An 18,125-nucleotide genomic window follows, 5' to 3' on the forward strand; every position below is an offset into this window, starting at 1 on the left:
CTACGTCCTTGGTGTAAATAAACGAAGAAAATATTGTGACAACAAATTGATATATGTATAATTTTAATAAGATGGTTTTAATTGTTAAAAACAACAACAACAGAGCATATTATGTTAAATTTATATGACATGACACCCACTGATCCAAGGCACCTCCTCCCAACGGGATAAATTCAAGATGGCTAAAATACTCTAAAATTAACTCGTGACTGTCAGATGAGGTCAAGCGTCATTCGGCAAGCTCGTCACGCTATCTTCACCGACCTGAATCTCGAAAAAACACAAATGAGGTGCTTCTTCCATACCGTTATTTTACACCGCAGCCGTATTTGCAGGAAGTAATAGTCAAAATGGCAGGTGGAATTCTGGTTTGAAAATGAGCATCAGTACACAGCCGACATGGACAGTTCTTCTCCCCCCCTCTAACATCCACAATTCTTTATTTATTTTTACCTCGGTTCGGCCCATTGTTTGACGTCACTCGGTAGTAGTCGAAGCTCTTGCAAGCGTTTGCCAGTTGAGGCCGTGCAAATGGAGACGCACTTGGCTGAGTCAGAGGATGACCATCCCTGTGACCCGCCTGCATATCTCACCTCGACATCGAAACAATATATAGATGTAGTTTTTTTGTTCTTGTTTTAAATCTTGTTTTCAACTCGTGGGGTCGTCAGTGTGGCACTAAAGTCGCAGGAGACGGAGAGAACATAGTTTTACAAGTGTGACTCCCCATCGGCAAATGGTAAGTAATTATCAGTCAGCCACTCTTATCCTTTAGCATCTACAACATGAAAATTTTGTCAACCGTGATTTACTCCCAAATATAGGGGGGGGGGGGGGGGGGGGGTACTAACAGCATGTGTGTTTGTATTTATGCTGGTTTGTGCTGGTCGCGATGTGAAATGTACGGAGACAATTGTCATGAAATTAAAGAATGTTCATTTTCATTTTTCATACAGTAGCTACTATTAAATGTTAGTTTATGTGGCTTATATATGATGCATTTACCAGCCTAATATGGATCGGTTGACCATTACAGACACGCAGGTGGAAGACAGGCTGTATAGTCGATTCTCCTGTTATTTTCCTGTTCCAAAAAAATATATAAATATAAAATAAAATTCCTGTTCAGAAATAAAAACAGGTAAGTTTATTGTTCAAAGAGCTGGGTTGCAAATGGACTTCCATATCTTCGTTTCTTTGGTGCAACAAAAATGTTTAAGTCTTTAAATATATGGTTAAAATGTTTAATCACGCTTAATTGCATGCGAGTCTTGCGGTTAAGTAGTGTATAGTATCCAGTTGTAATACTCATATCCAATGTTCCCTCTAATTTTTCATGTGTCTGAGCAGACACAAGCTCCTTGAGCACACTGAGGACCACTGTGAGCAACATCAGATGTGTACTCGCAATTTTCATTAGTTTACCTTTAGTATAATTGATTTTACCCAATTAAAATGAAAAAGACAAAAAAATCTCATTCTTGAGATGTGTACTACAGTGTATCACAAAAGTGAGTACACCCTTCACATGTATGCGGATATTTAAGTATATCTTTTCATGGGACAACACTGACAAAATGATACTTTGACGCAATGAAAAGTAGTCTGTGTGCAGCTCACATAGGCTAATAGAGTTAATTTATTTTCCCCTTAAAATAACTCAAAATATAACCATTAATATCTAAACCCCTGGCAACAAAAGTGAGTACACCCCTTTGAAAAAAACGTACATCCCTGAATGTCCAAGTTGAGTACTGCTTGTCATTTTCCGTCCAAAATGTTATGTGACTCGTTACAGGAGTGCTGTCAGCATTGCTGCAGAGATTGAAGGGGGGGGGGGGGGGGGGGTCACCCTATTACCGCTCAGACCATACGCCGCACTCTACATGAAATTGGTGTGCATTGGCTATCACCTCAGGAGGAAGCCTCTTCTGAAGATGGTACACAAGAGAGCCCGCAAACAGTTTGCTGAAGACATGTCAACAAAGCACATGGATTACTGGAACCATGTCCTATAGTCTGATGAGCCGGGCGGGCTTTCTTGTGCACTGTCTTAACCCCGTCTCCTGGGGTGACAGTCATGCCCACCAATTTGATGTAGAGTGCGGCATATGGTCTGAGCACTAACAGGCTGACCCCCCCACCCCTTCAATCTCTGCAGCAATGCTGACAGCACTCCTGTAACAAGTCACATGACATTTTGGAGGGAAAATGACAAGCAGTACTCAACTTGGACATTCAGGGATGTACGTTTTTTTCAAAGGGGTGTACTCACTTTTGTTGCCAGGGGTTAAGATATTAATGGTTATATTTTGAGTTATTTTAAGGGGAAAATAAATTAACTCTATTAGCCTATATGAGCTGCACACAGACTACTTTTCATTGCGTCAAAGTATCATTTTGTCAGTGTTGTCCCATGAAAAGATATACTTAAATATCTGCATAAATGCGAAGGGTGTACTCACTTTTGTGATACACTGTAGTACACATCTCAAGAATGAGATTTTTTTGTCTTTTTCATTTTAATTGGGAAAATCAATTATACTAAAGGTAAACTAATGAAAATTGCGAGTACACATCTGATGTTGCTCACAGTGGTCCTCAGTGTGCTCAAAGAGCTTGTGTCTGCTCAGACACATGAAAAATTAGAGAGAACATTGGATATGAGTATTACCACTGGATACTATACACTACTTAACCGCAAGACTCGCAAATAATAAATTAACTCTATTAGCCTATATGAGCTGCACACAGATTACTTTTCATTGTGTCAAAGTGTCATTTTGTCAGTGCTGTCCCATGACAAGATATACTTAAATATCTACAGAAATGCGAGGGGTGTACTCACTTTTGTGATACACTGTATGTTATACGTGAGAGTCCTGCTTTAACCATAGGAAGAGTGGTAGGAAGAGCCTGGGTAGGTCCAATTGTGGCATGAGTAAGTTAATAAATAAAACATAATGGACAACCAAAATGGGAGTATATCAAGCTCCCAAATTAAAACTGTTCAGACAATAAAAGACACTCAAGTTTGCGGTTCTCCGTACCTAAGAAGCTATATGGGACAGGTTTTTAAGAAAAAAAAAAAATATATTTCTTAGTTTGTTCTTCTATTTGCACATACCCCGACAGTCATTCCATCTGAAAAGAACTACAGATTTCTTTTTTACTTTGGCTTGATGAGTATAGTATCGCTGCCCGTTCCTTTCACCATGATAAGGGGTTAGCATTTGCGTCAACTCCGCCCAACTGTTGTTAACTAGTTAACCTGCATGGCGCGTATATGGGCAGAGCACAACACTGTCAATGCTGTGATTTGCTGCATAGTGTAAGCAAAGTGAACTGTATCGTATTATTGGCTAGACACCTGTTGTTCATTGAGTTACGTTACAAAATGGTACAGAAAACAATTTTGATTGTCTAATTAACTAGATTATATCAGTTCTGAAATTAATACTGTAGTGCTTACAGAAATTGGTGGTTGAATGATGTTTCAGTAAATCAGCACAGGAGTCTAGCTCACTTTTCAACCTTTATTTTTCTCGGTACCCACTCCGGTAATGCACCACACAGCTATACACAATCGTGGTGTAGTAACCCACCAATGGGAGCCAAGACTTTCCGTATTGAACGCACCAACAGGAGCGTCGCGTCGCTGTATCGAACGCACCAATAGGAGCGTCGCGCCGTATCGAGTGCACGCACACACCGACACATCACTGCGGCGCCAACAATAGCCCTAGTGACACTACAATATGTTTCTGTTGAATTTTATTTTGTGCGCTGCATAAATTTCCTTCTGCGCCGAGTATGTGCGCGCGTGCGCACGTTGCTCATATCCAAATATGACTTCCCTCTTCCTGTCCTATTCATTATTAGGTGTATTCCCTCATTAAAGGAGGTTCTAATTAGCATGTAACGCTGATTATAGCAAGGTAGCATAGATATTTGTGTACTATAAAAGTAGCACACTGGGTGAACCTAGTTGTTCAGTCCGCCATTGTAATGGATAGCATTCCAAATGGATGCTAATTTCTCCTCTGTATTGAGGCATGCTCTTCTCAATTGAATCTGTTCAGAATACCGATTCAGATGAAGCTGACAAATGACTTAACTTTGTCTTTAATTTCTCTGATGCTAATGCGCTATAGAAAAAAAAAAATTGTGAGTTAAATACTTACAGTATCTTCCATCCATCCATCAATTATCTACCGCTTAATCCGGAGTCCAGTTGTGGGGGCAGTAGCTTTAGCAGGGACGCCCAGACTTGTCTCTCCCCAGCCACTTTAACCAGCTTCTCCGGCGGGATCCCCAGGCGTTCCCAGGCCAGCCGAGAGACATAGTCTCTCCAGTATGTCCTGGGTCGTCCCCGGGTCCTCCCGCCAGTGGGACATGCTTGTAATATTTCTAAGTTCGTTACATTATTATTGCTTTTATATTGTTATTCTGGATTGTATTCATAATTTATTTGTTTTGCTAAGTGTAATGCTATTTGTGATTGTACTGCAGTATTTATGAAGGATTTAGCGAAGGTTTTTGGGCTGTGGAACGAATTAATGGAATTATAATGTACAGTATTCTTATGGGAAAATCCCGCTCCACATGCGACAATTTCGACTTACAAACCAGGTCCTGGAACGAATTCACTTCGTATGTAGCGGTACCACTGTATAAACATATACAGTATACATATATACATATTGTAAATGTCGGGTTCGGAAGGAAAGACAGGCAGGTGGGAGGCTACGAACATGCTGGTTGCTTGTGGCTGACTTTCATTCAAACAAAAGCAAAAAAGGCAACAATCAACAAGCAAAACAAACCAAGATTTCCGTCATATGGCATCGCGGCCACGCGGTCGAATGCCTCTCTCGTCTCTTCACGGGGCAGCTCCCTTTTAACTCAACCCTCTCACAAATTCTCCCTTTTTATGTGTTGGGGAGAACGCCTTGGTGGGTGACATGCCACCTGGTGTGGCCGGATGGGTCAATTGTCGGCAGGTGCTGAACCCCTGTGGAGCAGGGGAGCCACAATATAATGTATGTTGCGGGGTAATTTTATTGCTGACATTTCGGGGTCATCAACATGCCCCCCACCCAACACACACAAAAGTCAAACTCTGTCTATGCCTTCAAGCAACAAAATAACCTAGAGGTATAAAGATTCGGCATGTCATTTTTCAGTCGGAATTGGCTGAAAAAGATGACAGAAACAAAAAAACAACAAAAAACATACAGTGCTGGCCAAAAGTATTGGCACGCCTGCAATTCTGTCAGATAATGCTAATTTTCTCCCAGAAAATTATTGCAAATTTCAAATGCTTTGGTAGTAATATCTTCATTGATTTTGCTTGAAATGAAAAAACACAAAAGAGAATGATTTTTTAAAAACCATTATCACTTTACTCAAAACTCCAAAAATGGGCCAGACAAAAGTATTGGCACCCTCAGCCTAATACTTGGTAGCATAACCTTTAGACAAAATAACTGCGAACAACTACTTCTGGTATCCATCAATGAGTTTCTTACAATCCTCTGCTGGAATTTTAGACCATTCTTCTTTGTCCAACTGCTCCAGGGTCTCTGAGATTTGAAGGGTGCCATTTTCAGATCCCTCCACAATTGTTCTGTGGAATTCAGGTCTAGACTCATTAATGTCTTCAGTGCTTTCTCTCAAAACATTTTCTAGTGCTTCTTGAAGTGTGTTGTGGGTCATTGTCCTGCTGGAAGACCCATGACCTCTGAGGGAGACCCAGCTTTCTCACACTGGGCTCTACATTATACTGCAAAATTTGTTGGTAGTCTTCATACTTCATAATGCCAATCACACGGTCAAGCAGTCCAGTGCCAGAGTTAGCAAAGCAACCCAAAAACATCGGCCATGTTTGACTGTGGGGACGGTGTTCTTTTCTTTGAAGGCCTCATTTTTTTCCCTGTGAACTCTATGTTGATGCCTTTTCCCAAAAAGGTCTACTTTTGTCTCATCTGACCAGAGAACATTCTTCGAAAACGTTTTTAGCTTTCTCAGATAAGTTTTGGCTAACTCCAGCCCGGCTTTTTTATGTCTCTGGGTCAGAAGTGGGGTCTTCCTGGGTATCCTACCATAGAGTCCCTTTTCATTCAGACGCCGACGGACAATACGGGTTGACACTGTTGTACCCTCGGACTGCGGAACAGCTTGAACTTGTTTGGATGTTAGTCAAGGTTCTTTATTCACCATCCACACAATCTTTCATTAAAACCTCTCATCAATTTTTTTTTTCCGTCCACATCTAGGGAGGTTAGCCACAGTGCCGTGGGCTTTGCACTTATTGATGACACTGCACACGGTAGACACAGCAACATTCAGGTCTTTGGAGATGGACTTGTAGCCTTGAGATTGCCCATGCTTCGTCACAATTGCTTCTCAAGTCCTCAGACAGTTCTTTGGACTTCTTTCTTTTCTCCATGCTCAATGTGGTACACACAAGGACACAGGAAAGAGATAGAGTCAACTTTAATCCATTTTATCTAGCTGCACGTGTGATTTAGTTATTGCCACCACCTGTTAGGTGCCACAGGAAAGTAACAGGTGCTGATAATTACACAAATTAGCGAAGCATCACATGATTTTTCAAAGGGTGCCAATACTTTTGTCTGGCTCATTTTTGGAGTTTTGTGTAACATGATAATGTTTTAATTTTTTTCCCCATTCTCTTTTGTGTTTTTTCATTGCAAGCAAAATCAATGAAGATATTACTACCAAAGCATTTGTAATTGCAATCATTTACTGGGAGAAATTGAGCATTATCTGACAGAATTGCAGGGATGGCAATACTTTTGGCCAGCACTGTATGTATATGTCCATAATATGCAATATTTTAAGAAGATCGGAATCTGGTGGAAAAAAATAATGTTTTTAAGATTTTTTTAAATAGCTATAAAGCAACAAAATAATCAAGATGGACAAATATTTTGCCAAAGAAAACCCCCCAAATTATGTTTTCCAATATATTAATAAATGAATTGTCGCGATATCGGATCGGTACTAGGTATTGGCAGGTCCTCAAATTCAGGTGATTCAAACTCAGGACAGGATCAGGACAACTATAATTTTTCTCATTTCTAAAAGCTAAATCTTTGAACATGTTTACTGCCATTGATGGCGTCAAATCCAATTTAAATGGGAAGGCTGGGCTGAATCATTTTAAATGGATTTGACAACATGCCTTTGATTGAGTTGGATACATTTGACTTCAGGATCTGAAGAGAGTGCTGCCTTTCCCACCATATCCTGAGGATTACCTGCATCCAGTGGTGTATGCCTGCACAGCTGTCATGCTGCTGTGTCTGCTGGTCTCCATCATGACATATATAGTCCATTATAGGTACGAATCATGTAATAATCATCATAATCATGTTTATTGTCATTACATTTACACCGTTTTTGTTGCTACGTTTTTTCCAGCGTGATCCGCATCAGCAGAAATGGCTGGCACACACTTCTCAACTTTTTGTTTCACACGGGACTGACATTTGGTGTGTTTGCTGGAGGCATTAATCAGATCAACGTCCCTTTTCTGTGTCAAATTGTAAGTTGAATTACCATACTTTCCTTATTCTACCATAAAGAGATCAACAATGTATTTAACAAATGTCAATATTTATTTGCAGTAGCACCTTTGCTTAAAAGTCCTTGGCAAGTCATCCGGAGCTAAATCGTACAGTTTGAGAAATATCTAGTTTTGTATTTGTCTCTCGCCTTGTATTTGCCAAAATGATCCCCATGGTTAATATTTATGTACGCCACAAAAAAGTCCAAAATATTATTGTTATTACTCTTTATTATTATTCAAAACATGATATATTATCAGCGGTGCGTAGGGTAGCCTTAAATTTTGATCAATTAAGAGTAGCGTTACTTCAATTTAATGTTACTCAAGTAAAAGTAGTCATCCAAAAAATGTATTCAAGTGCAAGTAAAAAAGTATTCTGTGAAAAGAATACTCAAATAATGAGTAACTGGGTCATTTTTTTAATTGGATGCCATTTGTGTCCAGGATAAATGAAGCTGTGTTTTTACTAAAGTTGATTCAACTTATTTTAAATGTATTAGCCGCAAGTAAAAGGTTGTGTGCATGTTATGAAAGTTGAAGTAGCTGAAGAAGTAGAAGTGGTCATTGTTGAGCTAAAGTGCTCTCCCCGAGTAGATTGCTAAACTAAAGGGAGCTTATGTTAGCACCATGAGGTGCAGCAGCACTATTATCCGTGACTTTGTGCAACGTGGCGGCAATACCATTTTTTTGGCAACTATGCAATTACTGTGTTTGCACAACCATGTCCAAGTCCAAAATTTTCTCCAATTTCGCCTATTGTGTGGACTGAGTAGACTTGTGCCGATTACCGATTTCAAGATATACGGTGTGAAGGAATCTGACATCTTAGATTGCCGGAATCACGCCAGCCGAACCGCTGGACCCGTGCTGGTGCAGCTCCAACGACCCGGGGCGGCAAAACACCTACTGTACAACCCTACAATGATTTTTTTTTTTGTAAGAATAGCTCCTAGACTAGCTGAAAACATTCCTGATACACAGTTCACAACCATGTAAGAAAGTACTTTACACTCGATGTTCTTAGAACCAGCCAAGGACACCGAGATAAGACATCTGGTTGAAAAATGTGAAAACAAAGCAGCTACCGACGCACAAGGCATTGATATGAAACTTACAATATTGCAAGTATGAACAGAACTAGCAAAGGGAGAGGAGGCGTTGCCCTGTTTGTCGACAATATCTTTAAGTTTGACATATTAGACAACATGTCCACTAGAGGTGTGCATCGGCACTGCCCTCACGATTCGATTCGATTACGATTCGGAGGGCCACGATTCGATTCGATTCAGAGGGTCACGATTCGGTTCGATTCGGCAATGCATCGCGATGCCTTAAAGCCTGGGATGCATTAAAATTCTAAAGCAAAGCATATTTTTCGTGAATCATGAGGCAACACAAGCGGTCAGACATTAAACAACTTTTTATTGGCTCTTGTGTCACTCCTGGTTAAGGTCAAATGAAAATACTTTCAGATGTATATATTTAAAAAAAAAAAAAAAAAAAAAAATGATCACAGCATTTAATTGTTGCTTTGAATGAGCCCAGGGCTTTCTCTCTTTTTTTTTTTTAACACACAGTAGCACCCTTTCACACAGTGCAACATCTGAACTCCTGTGCAAAATCAGTAATAACAGTCACTGTATTTCAGTCACAACGACCCATCAATAAAAATATTCAAGTAAATATTAAAGAAAACGACAAAGAAAATATTGTAGTGCAGCAGCATCTTTATCGCAAAATCAATCCAGGGATCAATTCAGTTGCAAACAAAACATCAACTAAATTGCAATGTCGAACAAAAGTAAAATGTAGGCCTCGCCCACTATATATGTGCAATCAACTTAGAAATGCAATCAGTAACTACCACATAACAATAAAAAATAATACATTTAAAATGAGGTGCAGCAGCATTTTAGCAGCCATAACAATCTGTTTCAACATGAGGAAATATCAAGGTTTTGCAATTGAGAGAGCACAGAGATAGTAGAGGTTAGATCAGGCCTAAAAAAATCCAGCCCGACCCAACACGGCCCGCTGGTATTGAAGCCCGACCCGGCTTGGAGTGACGCGAAAAAAAAAACGCAGCAGCAGCAATTTATTTTCATTTCTTTGAGTTGGCAGAAAAAACACAAGTTTTCTTAATGTTTTAATAGTCTACATATTTTTATGATCATTATAAAAGCATTTACACAACGAAATAACACTGGGAAAGTTTAATATAAAAAAACATGCGATTTTGCAGACAGACAGAGGAGAAGATTCAAAAGGATCACATTTGTGTTGCCTTTGTGTGCATAAATAAAAATGTCTTTCGTAACGAATCGCAAGCGCCACAGTGGAAGAGAAGAAGAAAAAGCGGGCGGCGCCACTGCGTTCATGTGCGTGCACAAGCCAATGCACAATACAGAGAGCCTGCTCTCAGGTTTTATCTCATTTTTAAAAAAAAAAAAATTCATTTACCATTAGTCCGGCGCGGCGGCCCGGCCCTGCCCGACCCAACCCAAACGTGAATGCTTAACATTTTGGGCCCAAAATGTTAATCGGGTTCGGGCACAAGATCTAACCTCTAAGAGATAGGACATAACATAACAATGGCTGAAGCGGAGAAAGAGGGAGCGAGAAAGATTATTGATGCACCTAAGACATTGAAAGCAGACATCTGGAGACATTTTGGCTTCTATGAGGTTGGTGGGAAACCAGAATTAGACCAGAATTATGCAGTGTGTAAAAAATGAAACATGAGAATAATAATACAAATGGGGAAACCAAATACGTTGCATCACCAGAATTGCGCTGGGAAGATTTTTGAACGTACTTATATATTTTAAAATGCGCTGAATCGATACAGCTTGTTGCCCGCATCGAATCGAATCGTCAATGCCCCGCATCGGGATGCATCGCCGCATCGATTATTGTTGACACCACTAATGTCCACTAAGATTGACAATCTTATGGAATGCACTACAGTTGAACTCCTTCTATCAAAAGGTAAAAACATAATTAGGGCCGGAGCACTAAGTGTGCGAAGGCCCTACTGTTTTGCAAAGGATTATTATTATTATTTTTTTTAATTATTAGGGCCCGAGCACTAGGCGTGCGAAGGCCCTATTGTTTTGCAAAGGATTTTTTTTTTTTTTTTTTTTTTAAGGCAAATGAAAACGGCCAATTTGGAGGCCTGAACATGCACGAAAAGTCACCAAAATTTGCACATATGTGCAGAAAATTGTAAATTTCGATAATTTTGCAACGTTGCAAAAAAATATAACAAAATGGCTCAGTGGCGCCCCCTTGAAATTTTAAAATTGGCCTATAACATTAGGGTCTGTCAGCGTAGAGCAATGAAATTTGGGGGGTCCATACCTTGTCCAAAACTGCTCCAAAAAAGCATTTACACTCATATTCCAAACCCAACAAGAAATCGGTTATTTTGGATCAAATATGAAATTTTTATCGATTTACAGGGTGCACATTTGAGACCTTTTCGCAAAGGGAGTTAGTTGGATCATCTTCAAAATTGGTGAGACTGTTCATGAGACATATGAGATCTTAAGTTTTTAAAATGGTGCGTTTTCATTCACGGGTCTGACCTGGGCGTGGTGTCAAAGTCGGCCATTTTTTCGGCAAAATGACAAATTCAGTAAATGACTAATAGTTCCTTGACACAACGTTCAATCTTTTTCATATTTGGCATGTATGTGCGGTATCCCACCCTTAACATGAGTGCATTGTAATATTACCCATTAGGCCTAGCGCCCTCTAGTGAGAACAGGAAATGCCTTTTTTTTACGAGACAGGTTCCTCCTCCAAGGGAAAAAAATCTGTTGACCTCAAACCTGAATAAGGGGAGCCTTAAGACCTGTGTTCAGGTGCCTGATGAAAAATATTGAGGTTTTGTTGAGGCGGAGGGGTCCAAACAGGAAAGTGAAAATGACCGTCAACAATTTGTCATGCAAAAAACTTTGAACAGTCATAACTCAGCAGATATACAACATATCTGCGCCAAACTTCCTGTGCTTGTTGAGAGTCATACCCTGAAGGGTCTTGTAGGGGTCATTTGCATCAACTCTACAGCGCCAACTAGTGGCGACAGAAAGGAGTTTTAAAAAAGGCCTTTCCTATTGGGTTTTTTCAACGTAGAGCAATGAAATTTGGGGAGTCCATACCTTATGCAAAACTGCTCCAAAAAGTCTTTTGCACCTATTTTCCAAATCCAACAGAAAATCGGGTATTTTGGATCGAAGGTCAAATTTTTATCCATTTGTAGTACAGTTTACATTTGGAGGCCTGAACATGCACGAAAACTCACCAAATTTTGCACATATATGCGGCTTTGCGTGGATTTCGATAATCTTGCGACGTTACAAAAAAATGTAACAAAAGGGCTCAGTGGCGCCCCCTTGAATTTTTCAAAAAGGCGTTTCCTATTAGGTTTTTTTAACGTAGAGAAATGAAATTTGGAGAGTCGATACCTTGTGCAAAACTGCTCCAAAAAGTCTCTTGAACCCATATTCCAAACCCAACCGGAAATCGGGTATTTTGGATCGAATGTGACATTTTTATCAATTAACAGGGTGCACATTTGAGACCTTGTCACAGAGGGAGTTAGTTGGATCATCTTCAAAATTGGTGAGACTATTCAGGAGACATAGGAGATCTACAATTTTCAGAATGGTGCGTTTTCATTGTTGGGTCTGACCTGGGCGTGGTGCCAAAGTCGGCCATTTTTTCGGCAAAATGACAAATTCAGTAAAAGACTAATAGCTCCTTGACACAACATTCAATCTTTTTCATATCTGGTATGTATGTGCTGGATCCCACCCTTAACATGAGTGCATTGAAACATTACCCATTAGGCCTAGCGCCCCCTAGTGGGAACAGGAAATGCCTTTTTTTACTAAACAGGCTCCTCCTCCAAGGAAAAAAATATATTCAGCTGAAACCTGCATCAGGGGAGCCATAAGACATGTGTTCAGGTGCCTGATGAAAAATACTGAGATTTGGTTGAAGCAGAAGAGTCCAACAGGAGAAGTGAAAATGACTGAAGCCATTTCGTCTCACCACAAGTTTTGAACAGTCATAACTTCTACAACATATCTGCGCCAAACATCTTGCTTGTTGAGTCATACTCTGAAGGGTCCTGTAGGGGTCATTTGCATCAACCCTACAGCGCCAACTAGTGGCAATAGAAAGTCACTCATTTTTCTAATATATGTCCAGGTCTTTTCAGGTTGATCATTGTAGTTTCAAGACCTTTTGAAATACTTATTTTACGGCCCATGTCCACATGTTTCTGTCTGTTGCCGTGATGACCCTTTATTCGCTCCTTTTTTGTAGTACTCTCTCCAATAGGGGTTTTTATCTCTTAGGTGTGTGAATGTAAAGAGGCGACTTTCGAGCATGTTAGGTTCTAATGAGATGATTAGAGAGGACGATCTGCCACCACCCTGACCTGCACACTGTCAGAGTTGCGTGACGTCCGAGTTGCGCTAGGTTGCGAGGGCCTGTTCAGTCCTGCTTGCAGGCCTAGTTTATTTATTTATTTATTTTTTCAGGGCAAATGAAAATGGCCAATTTGGAGGCCTGAACATACACAAAAAGTCACCAAAATTTGCCCATACGTGCGGCTTTGCGTAAATTTTGATAATCTTGCGTCGTTTTGAAAAAATGTCAAAAAATGGCTCAGTGGCGCCCCCTTGACCCTTAAAATTTTCAAAAAGGCCTCTCCTCTCACGTAGAGCAATGAAATTTGGGGAGTAGATACCTTATGCCTAACTGCTCAAAAAAGCCTCTTGCACCCATATTCCAAATCCAACAGGAAATCGGGTATTTTGGATCAAATTGAAATTTTTATCGGTTCACAGTTGGAGTTTACATTTGGAGGCCTGAACATGCACGAAAACTCACCAAAATTTGCAAATACCCGCAACTTTGCGTAAATTTTTATAATCTATGAAAAAATTTAACAAAATGGCTCAGTGGCGCCCCCTTGAAATTTTCAAAAAGGCCTCTCCTATTAGGTTTTTTCAACGTAGAAAGATGAAATTTGGCGAGTCGATACATTGTGCAAAACGTCTCCAAAAAGTCTCTTGCACCCATATTCCAAACCCAACAGGAAGCCGGAAATTTTGGATCAAATGTGAAATTTTATCGATTTACATTAGAGACCTTGTCGCTGAAGGAGATAGTTGGATCGTCTTCAAAATTGGTCAGACTATTCAGGAGACATATGAGATCTTATGTTTTCAAAATGGTGAGTTTTCATTCAAGGGTCTGACCTTGGCGTGGTCCCCAAGTCGGCCATTTTTGGGCAAAACAAATTCAGAAAATGATTAAAAACTCTGTGATACAACGTTCAATCTTTTTCATTTCTAGCATGTATATGAGATATCCCAGCCTGAACACGACTGCATTGAAATATTACCCATTAGGCCTGGCGCCCCCTAGTGGGAACAGGAAATTGCCTTCTTTACGAGACATGCTCCTCCTCCAAGGGAAAGAAATCTATTGACCTCAAACCTGTTTCAGGGGAGCCTCAAGACATGTGTTCAGGTGCCTGATGAAAAATAGTGAGGTTTCGTTGAAGCGGAGAGGTCCATACCGGAAGTGAAAATGACCGTCAACAATTTGTCTCGCCCAAAACTTTGAACAGTCATAACTCGGCAAATATAAAACATATCTGTGCCAAACTTCCCGTGTTTGTTGAGAGTCATACCCTGAAGGGTCTTGTAGGGGTCATTTGCATCAACTCTACAGTGCCAACTAGTGGCGACAGAAAGAAGTTTTAAAAAAGGCCTCTCCTATTGGGTTTTTTCAACGTGGAGCGATGAAATTTGGGGAGTAGATACCTTACGCCTAACTGCTCCAAAAAACCTCTTGCATCCATATTCCAAATCCAACAGGAAATCGGGTATTTTGGATCGAATGTGAAATTTTTATCGGTTCACAGTAGGAGTTTACATTTGGAGGCTTGAACATGCACGAAAACTCACAAAAAATTTGCACATACATGCGGCTTTGCGTAAAGTTCGATAATCTTGCAACGTAACGAAAACATGTAACAAAATGGCTCAGTGGCGCTCCCTTGAAATTTTCAAAAAGGCCTCTCCATTTAGGTTTTTCAACGTAGAGGGATGAAATTCGGAGAGTCAATACCTTGTACAAAACTGCTCCAAAAGTCTCTTGCACGCATATTCCAAACCCAACAAGAAATCGGGTATTTTGGATTGAATGTGAAATTTTTATCAATTTACAGTGTGCACATTTGAGACCTTGGCACCTAGGGAATTAGTTTGATCATCCTCAAAATTGGTGACACTGTTCATGAGGCATGTGAAATCTTAAGTTATCAAAATGGTGTGTTTTCATACACGGGCCTGACCTGGGCGTGGTGCCAAAGTCGGCCATTTTTTCGGCAAAACACCGAGTTCGGAAAATTACTGATAACTCCCTCATACAACGTTCAATCTATTTTAAATCTGGCATGTGTGTGAGGTATACCAGCCTGAGCAGGACTGGATTGAAAATTTACCATTTGTACCTGGCGCCTCCTAGTGGGAACAGGAAACGCCCTTTTTTAGGGGACACACTCCTCCTCTAAAGGGAAAAAATCAATCTACCTCAAACCTGCATAAGGGGAGCCTTAAGACATGTGTTCAAATGCCTGATGAAAATGATTGAGGTTTGGTTGAAGCAGAAGGGTCTAACAGGAAAGTGATAATGACTGTCACCATTCTGTCTTTCCACACATTTTGAACAGTCATAACTTGGCAGATATACATGATAGCTCCTCCAAATTTCCCATGCTTGGTGAGAGTCTTACCCTTAAGAGTCCAGTAGTGGTCATTTGCATCGACTCTGTAGCGCCAATTAGTGGCAGCAGAATTTGTGGCCATTGCATGCTCGAAAACTCAAAACAATTTCTCATCCCAAAAAAAGAAGCGAGTTTAAAGCATGTTAGGTTCTCATTAGATGATTAGAGGGGGGCTGTCTGCCACCACCCCGACCTGCGTGACGTCCGAGTTGCGCCAAAGTGCGAGGGCCCGTTCAGTCCTGCTTGCAGGCCTAGTTATAAGTTGTATCTATCGTGTGCCGGACTCCAGTGTTGAACTTTTCACTGAATGTGTGGAAAAACTACTGTCGAAAACGAATAATAAGCATGTCTTTTTCTGTGGTGACATGAACATAGATCTGTTAAACCCTAACAAGAATTCACATATTGAAGATTTTACTAACACAATATATTTATTAGGGCTGCACCCAGTAATTACACAGTCGACGAGAATTACGACGCACAGCACGACCTTAATAGACAATATATTTAGGGCCCGAGCACTAAGCGTGCGAAGGCCCTATTGTTTTGCAAAGGATTATTATTATTATTATTATTTAGGGCTGCAGCTATCGAATATTTTAGTAATCGAGTAATCGACTGAAAATTCTATCGATTAATCGAGTAATCGGATAAAACAAATATATTTTTAGGTGAAGAGCAATTATACATATACATGAGAAAACAAGACATTTCATCTAATCTTGAACCATTTTCAGTCAATCAATGTCTTTATTTTCGTTGTATATTGTTGAAAACAGCCAACAATTGCATCTCAGGTGTAACTAGAATTAAAAAAAAAAAAAAAAAGACTAATTAACTGCTTTCACTCAAAAAACTTTTAGATCTTATTAATATATATATATATATATCTTACCTAAAAATGCCGTTACGCTTGATAACACACATCACTTAAAAGTTAGGATTTTTTTCCCACGTGTTTCAATTGAATTTGTCTTTGTGTCAAGCCATTTTTAAGTTCTAGTTAAGTTTTAAGTTAGTCTAAACTGTAAGTCCTGAGTTTTTGCAGTGTTCAAAATAAATGTATGATACAGGCTGTATTGGAGCACGTTAGGGACCAGTGCTACTTGGTGTTTTATCCAGCAATGACTACTGAGCTAAAATTGATAGTTAGCATGATTAAGTTTTTATTTTACACCCTCATCACTCCACAATGCTATGTTATGTTAAAGCCTGTAGTAAGACACGTTAGCCACGCATCGACAGTGGTCATAATTAATTGAAACCTAGCCCTCCGCAGGGCTAACGTTCCGTGAGCTAGTAGCGACAGTAACGTTAATCTTATTTATTAGCGCTTAGCGCTCTTTATTAGCGCTCCTTATTAGCGCTTAGCGCTGTACTGCTTTAAGATGGCGGCAGTTTACAAACGCTGCCCAGACGCGGCCGAGTCTGTCATTGTGCATCTAGTTCAACATACATGTGATCTCTATGAGACGCGCCAGACACTGCCTGTTACCAATGTAGCATCGTGCGGGCTAGTATTTAGCAACGTCGGCGTCGTTTGTGGCGGCTGTCGGCTGCGGTAAGGTTGTTTTTTTTTTCCCCTTCTTCCTCTCCGCACGTGACAGCGCGTTGTCCCGCATTAAAAGTAGTCCTAGCAAAACGTGATGCTTAGAGCTGTCAAAATAAACGATTACTCGAGGTGAATAAAATTACTCGGATCAGTTTTTAAACTCGAGTTACTCGAGTTGCTCGAGTACTCGTTTCAGCTCTATTATTAGGGCCCGAGCACTAGGCGTGCGAAGGCCCTATTGTAATGCAAAGGATTATTATTATTATTATTATTATTATTATTATTATTATTATTATTATTCTTTCTTCATGGCAAATGAAAATGGCCAATTTGGAGGCCTGAACATGCACGAAAAGTCACCAAAATTTGCACATACGTGCAGATTCGCGTAAAATTTGATAATCTTGCGTCGTTTTGAAAAAATTTCAAAAAATGGCTCAGTGGCGCCCCCTTGACCCTTAAAATTTTCAAAAAGGCCTCTCCTCTCAGGTTTTCAACGTAGAGCAATGAAATTTGGGGAGTAGATACCTTATGCCTAACTGTTCAAAAAAGCCTCTTGCACCCATATTCCAAATCCAACAGGAAATCGGATATTTTGGATCAAATGTGAAATTTTTATCGGTTCACAGTTGGAGTTTACGTTTGGAGGCCTGAACATGCACGAAAACTCACCAAAATTTGCACATACATGCAACTTTGCGTAAATTTTGATAATCTACAAAAAAATTTAACAAAATGGCTCAGTGGCGCCCCCTTGAAATTTTCAAAAAGGCCTTTCCTATTAGGTTTTTTCAACGTAGAACGATGAAATTTGGCAAGTCGATACATTGTGCAAAACTGCTCCAAAAAGTCTCTTGCACCCATATTCCAAACCCAACAGGAAGCCGGAAATTTTGGATCAAATGTGAAATTTTATCGATTTACATTTGAGACCTTGTCGCTGAAGAAAATAGTTGGATAGTCTTCAAAATTGGTCAGACTATTCAGGAGACATATGAGATCTTAAGTTTTCAAAATGGTGAGTTTTCACTCAAGGGTCTGACCTGGGCGTGGTCCCAAAGTCGGCCATTTTTGGGCAAAATACCAAATTCAGAAAATGATTAAAAACTCCGTGATACAACGTTCAATCTTTTTCATTTCTAGCATGTATATGAGATATCCCAGCC

The 18,125-nt window shown here is 40.0% G+C and overlaps 1 protein-coding gene across 1 annotated transcript in view; it reads left to right on the forward strand.

The window, feature by feature from the left end:
• The first annotated feature begins 181 nt into the window (after positions 1 to 181).
• Positions 182 to 18,125, forward strand: part of adgra1a (adhesion G protein-coupled receptor A1a) — a 46,055-nt gene continuing 28,111 nt past the window's right edge. Inside the window, exons 1-3 of the mRNA XM_057825917.1 lie at positions 182 to 739; positions 7,242 to 7,369; positions 7,450 to 7,573. Coding sequence (XP_057681900.1) covers positions 737 to 739; positions 7,242 to 7,369; positions 7,450 to 7,573 — 255 coding nt within the window. The 5' untranslated portion in view covers positions 182 to 736. The remainder of the gene's footprint in view (positions 740 to 7,241; positions 7,370 to 7,449; positions 7,574 to 18,125) is intronic.

The sequence above is a fragment of the Corythoichthys intestinalis genome, chromosome 21, assembly GCF_030265065.1.
Source record: "Corythoichthys intestinalis isolate RoL2023-P3 chromosome 21, ASM3026506v1, whole genome shotgun sequence".
Taxonomy (NCBI): Eukaryota; Metazoa; Chordata; class Actinopteri; order Syngnathiformes; family Syngnathidae; genus Corythoichthys; species Corythoichthys intestinalis.